The sequence below is a fragment of the Clupea harengus genome, chromosome 8 (assembly GCF_900700415.2).
Source record: "Clupea harengus chromosome 8, Ch_v2.0.2, whole genome shotgun sequence".
Lineage (NCBI taxonomy): Eukaryota > Metazoa > Chordata > Actinopteri > Clupeiformes > Clupeidae > Clupea > Clupea harengus.
In genome coordinates, this window is record NC_045159.1 from 26003510 (window position 1) to 26016844 (window position 13335).

Genomic DNA, 13335 nt, shown 5'->3' on the forward strand with positions numbered 1-13335 from the left:
TGACCACTTCTCTCTCTTGCTGTTGTTCTGTTGATTATTATTATGATTATTATAATTATTATGATTATTATGATTATTATTATTATTATTGTTGTTGTTGTTGTTTTCCGTTATTTTTAAGCCAAGTGGGATGAAGTTTGTAGTAATTATTAAGGAGTGGATACTTCTGTACATGTAATATGGGCACATGAATGTTTCTCGGTTCTTGTTGTGGTGGCTGTTCTTATTGTTGTTGTTATTTTCCAATAGTTAGCAGCACTCCACCTGTACAGTTCCAGAACACCACTACAGGCATTCGGGAAAGGAGACAGTGCATCAGGGTTGCCAGAGTATCTTAGTTATTCCACACAACCGCCAGGTTTGAGCTGACCGTTTTGAAGCTGTGCTCCAAAAAATGGCCTGTCCCATAAGGCTGCTAATCATTACGTCATCACGTTAACACACACACACACACACAAAGGGAATAGTCAAAGGGTGTACCATTTTTCCACACAGCCACAGTACTGAACTTACAGGGAAGATGACCACAAAGGAAAAGGGGGCAGGTGCAATGCATGCTGGGATTCCTTAGAGGAATCATAAAAAGACAAAAAAAAAAAAAAAAAATCTGTGAGATTGGGACTATATCCTGATCCATAATAATTCGTGCCCAGTTTGTACTTCAGATATTCTAAGTAATCATCTAGTAATGATTTATTACGATGAAGGGGTAACTTAAGTATTCTTGAGAAACATAGTTTACAGAAGCTGTCGGCTTTGCGTGTCTACTTAAACGGTGGCCATATTATGAGTGCCATAATATATTGATATGGTAAGATACGGTGTACCTTGGAAATCACTGTAGTGCTATATTTGCATTGATATCGTCATGAAATAAATTTTATATAATGAATAGGACTGCCATGACTACTGAATGTCTTACTTTTCTTTTTTCTTTTAATTATTTTTAATGTATATTCATTCTTTACAGTGTACAAACACATTTAAAGCCAATGCCTTGTTAACTGCAGTGTACGGCACCCTTCACACTGTAGTTCAACTGCTAAGCCATTGATGTTGTGGGACCAACATTACAGAAGCTCACAGCAGTGCTACTATTAGCCATTGGAAGGGCACCTCTCATACAACACTCACTAACTGTCGACTCTTGTCCCCATAACATACAGCGCTGTCGTAGGACACAGCAGGGACTTGGCACTGTTGGGGGGATGGCTGGTAATCCGTCCCTGAGTTTAGACATGACCTCTGGAGAGGTCTGCCGTGACTGATCGTGGGCAGAAAGCCAGGTGTCATGAGCGCTGAACACCAGGCCTTCAGGTTCAGAGAGGTCAGCGCCCAGGTCTGGGGTTGTGTGCCGTTGCAGAAAGTAAAGGCACCTCTCAGTGAACCTGAATGGATAGCAGTGATGTTGGTCAAGTCAGAAGTGGCACTAAATAAGGCCCATAACAAGTTATTACTGGATCAGTCTATAGGCCACTACAAACAGATCACTACACTGTACTTTGCTTGTTAGTTATGTTTTCACCATATAGCTTGGGTGGACCATTTTCCGTCAACCCGTCATACTATAACTTGAAGTACTTTTGCCAAACTGGTTGTTAGACGACATAGACATGTTATCGGAAGGATACACCTATTATGCAACTTTTGCAGTTAACGGATTCACTGAGGTAAAGCTCGCCAGTCTGGCCACATGGCCTGGCTAAAAACAGGCTTTCCGTGATACGATCCACACGTCAAGGCACATATGGAGCGCAAGCTTTAGTGCGTAAGGACAGTTGTGTGAAGGATTCCCTTCAGTTTCCGATTCAGGGTTGGTTTGGTCGTCTGTCAGTCAAACAGCTTTTGGTAGCTTTGGCTTTGATACAGAAGCGAAACTGTTGCTGGAAGGTGAGCTCCACGTGAGACATAGCTCTATCATTGGCTGAGGTGAAGGCGCGTGGCCAAGCCAAAGAGGCGGGTTTAGTGGCGCGAACTGGCACTGAGAGGACGGGGGAGGGAGGGGGTAGCGAGAGAGAGGCTGCCAGAGATAGTCAGCTGGTTTACCGCAGTATTGCCACCGTTCTGCATCACTCATCAAAACCCTGCGGCAGGCCGACTGCTTCATTTGAAAGGCTTGGGTTAGCTTAGTGACATCAGCAAGAGTTTAGTGAACGCTCTTCTCTAATGAGATAGTAGAAAACCGGCAACCTACCCACTCTATCGTGCTCACTTTTTGCGCTTACATCTCCTTCTAAACTTTGTTTTGGGAGCTAGTACTTTATTCTTGTTTTGGTTTAAGAAAGAATAAACCGTCGGTTTTCCAACCTGTGTCACAAGCTAAAACGTTATTTTGTTTTTGCTGCATTACATTTAAAACCGTTGAGTGCACCTTCCTAGTATCAAGACATTTTGAAAAATGGCCAAAGATGACGGCAAGGTTACTTGGAAGGAGTCAATTTGGAACCCGAGGACCGGGGAGTTTATCGGCCGGACGGCAAGCAGTTGGGGTAAGTAAGTGGAGAGTTTTGACTTTTAGCGGCTTCACGACTCTGCTCTGTCAAGCCAAACTCGTATGAAAGTCATAAGTGCATGTAGCAAGTGAACCATAGTTTGAAAGCCACACGAATTGAGTACCCCAACAGACACTGACTCCTTATTGATGTCGGTTGCTGTCCTGTGCTGTTGGTGCTGAAAAGGCAATTACGCTGCTGCAGTATCTTGCAGGATGCGCTCGTTTTAATCCTTTTCAATGTGGTGAAGTCTACACTATTTTTAGTTGAATATGACATATACCCACCACGAAATAATTGAATAGAAGTTATAATAATGTTGCTGTGTAACTGCAGACGATTTCTACCGTATATTTGTTTTCTTGTTAGAAAGGCTTGTTATAGCCATAGCAGCTAATTAGGGCTAAATCCCCATTGATATTTGCGTGAACCTTTGTAGTTCGTTCGAAAATAAATGTGCGTCAATTCACAGGAAGATGCGGATAATTAAATATGTGTGTGCTTGAGTTCAGAGTCGAGGGTGCCTTTTCGACTACTTCAGTGCAACTTCACAGCGTACGTAAAGTCTGCTGCACGCTTCTACGTGCCTGTGACGTTTCCGGGGATCTCAGCGCTACTGCGCGTTAAAACGCCAGAATATAAGCATATAATCCGCCTGAGGTAGAACTGCGCCATGGACATACTAGACTAATAACTATAACTAGAGTAACTAGAATAATTGAAGACGGAAGAAAAATAATGTGGAAAATTGAAAGGAATTTAGAGCTGTGTCTACCACTACAATGCCATTGAGTTGTTTTAATCCGGGTAAAGCCGAAGGCAGAGTTCCGTTTTCAGCCCCTCCCCTCTCCCCTCATCTTCCACGGAAACAGGCCCTCAATTGTGTTAATTAGTGTGAGAGGTAATCCTAATCGCAAATGAGCACATTGACAGCAAGGAGGAGTATCCCTTCACTTGAAAAGGTCAAATCCAGTGGTATTAAAGAATTTAGGAGGTGCCCTTTGATAGACCACCAAGACTTCCTCTAATACTCAATCCCTTTGTAACTAGTATGTGAACTGTGTGTGTATGTGTGTTTATGAAAGAGAGACCGAGAGACCGAGAGAGAGAGAGAGAGAGAGAGAGAGAGAGAGAGGGAGAGCTACTGTAAATTATTGATGATGAGACTTGACTGACATAGTGGGCTGATTTAAAGAAACAGAGGTGTGATTGGATAGTCGCAGAGAGAGGTATTTCTCTGTCTAAAAGTATATTGTATATATTATAGTTGGATAGGTATCTTATGTCTTTACAAATCAATGGGGGAAAAAAAATCTGAATACTGAGAAAAAATGAAATGGCCACTTGCGTCCTGATTACTGCGTTCAACAGCACCTTCTTCTCCATGATAGCTCAAATAGTGATTGGCCAGAGCTTGCTGATGGATGACTGACGGCATGACAGCCTGTACAAAAATCTATCCCACAATGCACTTGCTCAGCCAGCTCAGCACGACCTGGGTGCCCTGAGGACTGATGGCCTCGGTAAGCCGTGCTCTCTAAGGCGTGTTAATAAGGCTATTTCTGTAGCCTCCCTCAAACCAGGGTATATTGCCACCCCGTTCATCCTTTTTACCTGAGCTTCCTCGGAAGGTCAGTTGTAGCACACCTACAAATGCTATGCGCACAGAGAAAAAGAGAGAGAGAGAGAGAGAGAGTGAGAGAGAGAGGGGGAGAGAGAAAGAGAGAGAGGGGGAGAGGTTCCAGCAGTGTGGTGCAGTGACAAATGAGGCAACAGACTTCAGAAGAGAGGATACCAGTGGACAGAGCGCTTTCAGCGCCAGGTAGCCACGGGAGCTGCTCCCAGAGGGGGATTAAATATCCAGTTAAATAATTCACGGCACAATTCTCCTATTGAGCCATTGTGGTCAGGTGAATAAATTAATTAACTGTCTCCACTGCGGGCGTTTTGGCCATGCCCTACTCCCCAGAGGACATCTCTTTCTGAGGACGTGAACTAATAAAGCTCCTGTTCAGAGGAACCACTCCCTCACAATGCTTAATTGATGAACCAATATAGCAAGCAAGAGTTTTTCCTCTTTAAAAAAAATAAATAAATAAAATTGTCTGCTGCAGTATGTTGCTGCCTGGCTATTGCAGACTTTATTGAATGGTTTATGAATGGTTCTTCTGATCACCATATGACTGCAAAACTCCAAAGGCCTTTTTTCACGGTTCTGTTGCCTAGCAGTAGTCACTGATGTAAAACTAGATGAATGTGTGTTTTTGATGTAGCTGAGAGGTGTCTGCTTTGAAAGCAGCATGTTAATGAGCTGAGAGCAGGTCTCTTTGTGCGTCAGAGTCGGCTGACTTCAATCGTAACCTTTGCACTTTTCTTCTCACAACATGGCCATCAGAGAAACAAAGAGAGAAAGAAAAAGTGGTGGAGGGGCTCTGTGGTTGAAAATAAACATCAAAACATAAAAGATGTACGACAGTATACTGAATGTGAGCCACATGAGAAGTTTACTACCTATGATGGACTAAATGGTGAAGTCAAATCATGTTTAGTTAAATAGCATAACCAAAGCTGTGCCATGATGCCTTAGTTGAAAAAATGAAAAGAAACAAAGTCATAAAAGATGGAAAATACGAGTATAATTAAAAGTGCCAAATGGATATCACTCCGATTGAAGAATTGTATGTTTTTACTTGAAACGCGTGTGCAGATTTGTGCAGACATGTGCATCATTCCTCCTTCCATATATGGTCACACTCAGTAGAGTGACCTGAGGTCCAAGCCAGCGGAGAGACATGGCAGAGAGAAAGTGACACTATCAGACAGTGACTCTGTCTCCCACACACACACACACATGCTCTCACTATCTAACCCCTTATGTCTCTTCTGGTCATCTGAATACACACACATGCACATGTACACGCATAGACACATTAAGAAAAATGTGTACACAGTCAGTCAGCAAAAAGCTTCTGGTCCTGCTATGGCTTTCCTCAACCTGCCCCAGTGATATATAGATTTTATGGGGGGGAAACGGGCCTGGGTGTATGGATAGCATACATTCAGAAACACCTATATGAACACATAGCATGCACCTATGAGTGCATCTACTCACAAAGACACATGAATTCATGCACACGTGTGCCACACACACACACACACACACACAGCTGCCTAGTCTGTACCTTGTAGCACCGATGTACAGAACCTACTTAAGCCAGACTGGCTGGCTGGGCAGAATGTTTCCGGCTTCAGTTGCCAAAGGCCTATCCTCAGCTCCTCAGTGAGCTTCATCTCCAGCCCTTGGCAGAGCTTGTCTTGCACCAGCTCTGCATTGGGGAGATCAGCACTGCAGTGAGTGCAGAATCATCAGCAGTTCCAGACGAGTGCAGGATTGCTGTAACAACCGCATGCAAGCTGAATAGCCTTTTACAGGAAAGTGCTATCATAAGTTAAAAAAGCTATTTATTAGCTGCATGTGTCGTATGTTAGACAAATGTATAAATAATTGGCATGTTACATAAAGTTATGATAGACCCTAAAATAAAAGTGTGCAAAATGCAAAATTAGCTTTTGAGCTGAACTGCACCCAGTCAAAAATCTATGTCTTGAATTTTAGACAGTAATGACTTTAATCAGAATCATGTGCTGTATCATCTGTAGCTGGAATAGCACCCAGTGATTCCAGTGCCGTGGTGAGGAACTCGTGCCTCTGGCCATAAATGCCCCTCAAATCCATTGACCCCCTTAACCCTAATCTCTATGGGTCCCTCTCCCTCTCGTGTCTCACCGGCCCTCTCTCTTCGACGCACTCGTCCGTTCACGTGCACTTGTCTGTTCACGTGCACTTGTCTGTGGTAATTAATCTGGACAAAGACCAGGCATTCAAGCCAGGATGAATCAGTTATCATTAGGAGTGTTGGCCTGTTCATGTGCAGATTTTTAATAAAGTGTTTGTGTGTGTGAGCGTGTGTGTGTGTGTGTGTGTGTGTGTGTGTGTGTGTGTGTGTGTGTGTGTGTGTTTGTGAGTGTGTGTGTGTGTGTGTGTGTGTGCAATAGCAATCTGCCTTAGAGGTTTGTTTAACTATACCATATGTTCGGCAGGTTTTGCGTAGCAGCGTTGACATTGGCGTTATGGGGGAGTGAGGCGGAGATTCCACCTCTAACTAAGCAGCAAAGAGGATTAGGCCTCACTGATGCCTTTCAGTCACCTAGCCGTCAGGGGCACAAACGGGCTCCACACATGGCCTGATATGTCACATCGGTTCAGTGTGCTGTGCGGTGCATTTGGTGCTTTGTATTAGCTTCATGTGATAGTAGCTTTGAACAACGAAACCAGATGAAAATATCTTTCATATGCCTTGATCGGGCTGCTTGTGTACGCAGACTAAATGTAGGAATGCAACCATGTCAAAACTAAAGTCACTCCTGTTGAACCGGAAGCAGTCAACACTACATGTGATAATGCAGGATTCAGCTGGAGCATAAAACATGGCTTCTGTTACATTACTTTCATTTATTGCCTTATTAATCTTGGCACGTATTATTTAATTTTTTCAGTCACCTTTAAATCATGGACTTGAAAAGCAAATTAATATGGAAATACTAATAGTTCCTGGACTCACGTGGACTAAGAACTTGAGACGAATTGGAACTGAACCAAAACATCCTTTTGGCCTTTGAATAAAGTTCCAAGGCTCCTGTTTAACATTACATGACTTCCGACCAATCGACCACAGTGTTGGGTCATATGGGAATAAAAAACCTGGACCATGCCCCCGCCTGCCTGTTAACTGCTCTAAAGGTGTCTCTCAAACAGTCAGCAGAGGGGAAACCCGATCCCTTTAAGGTACCGAATGTCCCGTGAATAAGCTCCTGCTGATCGAATGGAGCCCATGACAGCCAGATCTTATAACTACAGCCCAGCCTGCCTCTTCCTTGAGTGGTACACTCTTTTGTTTCATTCATTCATTCATTCATTCATTCATTGTAGTTTTCTTTGACACGTTTTCTGTGTCAGCTTCATGTAACACATCCACAGTGTATGTTCTCCTGATATCAACAACTTTTGTAGATGTGTGTGTTTCTCTCTCTCTCTCTGTGTGTGTGTGTGTGTGTGTGTGTGTATGTTTGTGAGACTGTTTTGTATTACAATCCACTATATCATGTTTTTTTGACTGAGAATTGGACTGTTTTTCTGTGAACAGAGGTGAAGAAAGTCGGTTTCCGTGTCTCTCTTTTATTCATGCTGTCTAATGTGCTTGAGGTATTGTTTTCTGCAGGGCTCATCATCCTCTTCTACGTGGCCTTCTACATCTTCCTGGCGGCATTCTTCTGCCTCACGATGTACGCGTTGCTGATGACGCTGGAGGACAACAGGCCGAAACACCAGGACAGGCTGGTTGTGCCAGGTACACACATCAACACGCCCGCGTGACACACTCACAGATGCACATATATACTGTACATGCACATATACCACCCTAGAGTGGGCATGCACAACTGTACACTTCAAACACTATTGTGTTTGTATGTTCAGACACAAACAAAGTATATCTATAGTGCCCGTATAGCTATAGCTGAAGCTACCGTATAGCTTTAATGTGTGGGCGCTCTCAGCATACATCCATGTGTCATTTCTCTCTGCCTTTTGCTCATGTTCTTGCCACAGGCTTGATGATGAGGCCTAGGAGTGGTAACCCTTTTCTGGAGATCGACTACATGATGGAGGAGACTGAGAGCTGGGACATGTATGTTCAGGCCTTAGACGAGTTCCTCTCGCGTAAGTACTTGTGGGAGATGGACAGGCTGATTGTGTTAAAAAAAAGAAAAAAGAACACATTTGGATAGAATTCCAGTTATTGTTAGCATCTATAGCATTCAGTTCATTTAAAACATCCACACATGTACATTCACAAAAAAAAAAAAGGAAAATAATGAAGAACGCCTTCATCTTGTCTTTCTCCCTTTAGCCTACAATGACTCTGAGCAGGCCAAGAAGAACTACGAGTGTGTGTCTGACAAGTACTTCTTCCAGTCGGACAGCGGAAGTGTGAAGAACTACCCCAAACGCTCCTGCCAGTTCCACCGCTCCATTTTGGGGGAGTGCTCCGGCTTGACAGACCGTACCTATGGTTACGGTGATGGCCAACCCTGCATCATCGTCAAACTCAATCGGGTATGAGTCTGCAGTAGGGATTGAGAGACAGTGACACGCACTAATGAGGAGGGGAAAGAATAGGAGGGGGGGGGGGGGTGTGTGTGTGAGTTGTGTGTGATCTGCATTCAATATCATAAGATGCTCTTTAGGAACTGACATGCACCCAAGACATAAGCTTTTTTCACCGACGTCTTTCACTGTGCCACTGCAAGCATCGCTTCTATCTGTTGTGTTGTGTCGTTGTTGTTTGTTCTGTTGCCATGACTCTGGCTCATGAAAGTAGGGAATCCAAAACGACCTGGGAGGCAGAGAGGCACCACACTCAGCGCAGTCTATTATTAATGAGTATCAGTTTTGTGTCTGAAAGCCAGTAAACTTGACCCGTCTCTCTCTTTCTCTCTCTCTCTCTCTCTCTCTCTCTCTCTCTCTCGTTCCCTCTGTTTCTGTCTTCTTTGTGCTCACCTTTATCTCTCCATCTCACATCTTTCTTTTCTATCTCTCTTTCTATCTTTCCATTTTGTTTTATTTCTCCCCCTCTTTCCCTTTTATCTCATTCCATTTTCTTTCTTTTTGTTCTCTCTCATGTCTTCGTTCTCTCTCTCTCTCTCCCTCCCTCTCTCCCTCCTCCAGGTGATTGGGATGCTGCCAGGTGGAAAGGACGGGGAGCCTCCATTCGTCACCTGTGCGCCCAAGGTGAGTGCCTGTCTGTCTCCCTGCTCCTCTCCTCTCACATCCCCAGTGGCTGAATGGATTAAAGTGCAAACGGGGATCCATTTCAGATTAAATTGACATGGCCCCATCCACGGTGGCCAGTAGTCATGGTGGCCAGTTGACACTGGTCATGTGTGGGAGGGATTGCCAACTGTCCCTAAAATACAGAATCATCCCATCATTGGAAACTAAAAAAAAACATGTTCCATATTGAACTGATATGGGATGCACTTGGTTCCATATTTTTGAGAATCAATTCAGTGCAAATCTATGGGAGACTATTTAGTATGAGATAAAGGGAAAGCCTGCTGCTCTTCCCCAGAGAAGGGAGTCATGTTGTCATGTTGTGTTCCACTAACCAAACAGAGAACGCACTTCTCATGGGTCTTGAGTCATGCTACGCTACGCCTGAGAGCAATGCAGGTAGAAGAAAATGGCAAATTCCGAGCATAGTCCACCAGCAAAAAAAAGAAAAGATTTCAAAAATACAGAGGGGAATGGAAAAATGACTACCAATGGCTGGAATGTGTGAGACTGCATCCGCATAGATAGAACTTCTCACAACCAACTATATGGGCATTGTAATGTTATTCAGTACTACTGTACTACTAAGGCCGGTGTAAGACCCGTTATATTTGTTATCGGTCACAGTAGTTATAGCTCCTCAGGCCAGCACCCCAACCCCCCAGGAAGTTAGCAACCCTATGTGGGGGCTGGGGGTGGGGGCATTGTAACTATATTATATCAGAATTTGCAGAAAGCAAATTAAAGTAATGCTGCATGGTGCATAGGATGTATCAGAATTTGAGAATTAAACTGGCACAGAAGGAACTATAGGGTCGAGTCATAGAAAACTATTTATTTTCTTCATTCCAAGTGTCTGTCTTGTTTTCCTCAGCTCTTTTTTTAATCTTCACATCACTGTGTTGTCTCTGTTTTAAAGTCTGTCAAGGGGCCATTATGCAAATATAATATAATCTCATGTCTGTTTTTTCCATGTCTCACTGTCACGGTCTGTTTTCCCTCATTGGTCTTCAGATATACGGAGTTAGTGAAGATGACACGGAGACGGTAAGAAAGACTCTGAAGCTGGAAATAAGAGTGTCTGAGTCCTTGAAAAGAGTAACGAACCTGTAGTATGACATAATGCTCTACTAGAACCAGACTTTGCATAGTATAGCATCTATTTAACATTTACATTTAGCCATTTAGCATTTAGCATCTATACGTATGTAGGTAGAGTTCAGTGTAAACCCTTCAGTTCATTCCATCCTCTGACGAGTCTCTGTACGGTGTCAGTTGCCAGCATGACATCTGCTAGTGCCTAATCCTCCAACCTGTTCTGCTTACATCAGACCGAGGACACTGACAAGATGGGTCAGGTGATGTACTTCCCTCCCAATGGCACCTTTAACCTCATGTACTATCCCTACTACGGCAAGAAAGAACAGGTACAGTGTCTGACTACTCTTTTGCCAGGTCAAAGTATTTTCCAAACTCTCAATAGTTAACTCTGTTATATTCTGTACTAAGGATCGTTTCCCTTTTAGAGAATGCTGGAGTTATCAGGCCTTACATATTTGTTCCACCCTCTCACAGGTGAACTACTCCCAGCCTCTGGTGGCTATTAAGTTCCTCAACCTCACCACCAACACAGACATCAACGTCGAGTGCAAGGTCACCGCTCCGGGCATCAACGCGGTCAACGTGAAGGATAAGTTTGGCCTCAAGGTGGTATTCAGGCTAAGGGTTAACAGCAGAAACTAACGGCAAAGTCAGTCATTTACCAACACATGCCCACCCAGTTCCCTACACCTCACAGAAAACACAGCAGCACAGCTCACACCGCAAAACACCATGCAACACGCCCATGCAGAGTCACAGACCAGTACTAGCACCTACTTTGAGACTACGTTTACACCGTCCACTTTCCAGAGCTAGGAAGTCCCCACTGGGACCCCTCCAGCTCCTGACCAGAGCTGTGTTATATGGAGAGGAGATCCAGGTGCCAGTACTGAGTTTGGTGTCTGTGTGTTGGCTTTGGAAGAACATAACTATTTTCAGTATACTAATACGGAGTCTATCTATACTGCATGACCAAGTAGAGGAAACTATAAGACAAACGCCTGTATAATTGAAATGAGTAACAGGGTTTTTGCTATGATCGTTCCCCATCAGATAACTCAAGCCAGCTTTTGCGATGCTTCAGTACTTCTACAAAAAAAAACACAGAAACACCACAGTACTGAGCAAAACAACAAAACCTTGCGCAGATCTACCAAGGCATTCAAAAACATAGTGGCTGTCATTGTTTGCAGGTGTAAAACACCCTGACAGCTTCATGCAGCCAGACCCTTTTTTTTTCGGATGGAGAGAGCAGACGGAGGGGACGTTTCTGTCCGTGTGTGTGTGTCGTCTCCATGTTGTGAGGAGTGCATTGTAGGGTGACTCCTCTCAGTGCTGTTCTATGCGTGCATTATACATGAGGCTCATTTATTTCACCAAGTGTAACTGGACAACACTGCAACAGGCATCATATTCACACCCCCCACCTGCCCCCCCTGCTCACACACACACACACACACACACACACACACACACACACACACACACACACACACACACACACATGTAGGTACGCATGAACACATTCACACACATTCATGTACACTCGCTCACACTCATTCACTCAATAAAAAGGATGACATCCATACCAGAGGGCTGAGTTCATGGCACTTATGGTTGAGTGTGCAGTTGATGATGGGGCTTATCCTATCCTTCCTCACTGTACAGTGTATAGTCCAACATCAAGAATAATTTATTTTATATATACGTCAAACAACCATACACACACACACACCCACACACACAACCATTCCAAACATCTTCAGAAACATATCTTTACCATATGGGACATGTGCACGTTTGTTTATATGACATGTATAAGCAATTTCTTTTTGGTTTCTTTCGTTGTTTTTGTCTGGTCCTTTTTTCTCTCTCGCTTGTACTTATTGCATCTATTCTACATGTACGTCCGTGCAAGTAAGAAATAGATGCCGTTTTAATTTTGTATTGATTTGCACTGCGATTGTGTGTTGTGAAAAGACATAAGTTGAAAGCTTGATACAGTCAATCGGAAAAGAAAATGTCGAGATTGCATGTATGAGTGTGTGTGTGTAGGAGCGAGTGAGAGTGTTTGCATGTGCGGGTGCGAGTGTATTTGTGCTATTTTTCTTTTCTTTGGTTGTGAAATTTATGTTGACATTTCTGTTTCTGTCATACATTTATGTACATACCTAGTCTACACTCGACTATATTACGAAGGCCGTTTAGGTTACACTGATAGATTGATAATTAGTTGTACACATTTGCTGGGCATTAGGCCTCAGTGGGAAAGGCCTTTTCAAACCTGTAGTCACCACTCAAACACTTGGATGAGTCAATAAAATCAAATAAACATCATGGCTCATATTTTTTCTTTATGTTATTACAAATACTGCTAGAGTTTTGAACAAATACACAATTACATAAAGAGGCATTTTCTATACTCATATATCAAATACATCACAGTTCCACAAACGGATAATGTTGATAGCCCTAGGTGCTATCTCTGACTTGCATTTTGTAATTGTCCCCACTTGCTATTATGCCAGTCTGACAGAGCCCGAATTACTTTGGAATGATTTTGTTTCAGTCCAGGACATGGGCCATAGCAACACTGCTAAAAATACGCTTCCATTTCACCGACCAAGTCGGCACAAAGACAGCCTGCTCTGCTTCGCTTTGATGTCTGAACACGCTGAATGTGCTGTGTCTGCAGTTCAGTCGAGCCAAGATCATCCATATTCAAGAAGTCAAAAATAGAGTATTTTATGGTGAATATAAATCCGCTGTAATGTATCATTAGCTGCATATGATCAAATGTTTGCAGTTAGCACATGTAATTTAATCTTCAGGATATGACTTTGGTAAGAC

At 43.4% G+C, this 13335-nt stretch overlaps 1 protein-coding gene across 1 annotated transcript; it reads left to right on the plus strand.

Moving 5' to 3' along the window:
• Positions 1-2045: 2045 nt before the first annotated feature.
• Positions 2046-12822, plus strand: atp1b2b (ATPase Na+/K+ transporting subunit beta 2b). Its single transcript, XM_031572509.2, has 8 exons — positions 2046-2489; positions 7772-7900; positions 8161-8271; positions 8462-8667; positions 9280-9342; positions 10399-10431; positions 10716-10811; positions 10960-12822. Exons 1-8 carry the CDS (start codon positions 2399-2401, stop codon positions 11125-11127), a joined length of 897 nt encoding a protein of 298 aa, XP_031428369.1. The 5' UTR covers positions 2046-2398; the 3' UTR covers positions 11128-12822.
• Positions 12823-13335: the final 513 nt, after the last annotated feature.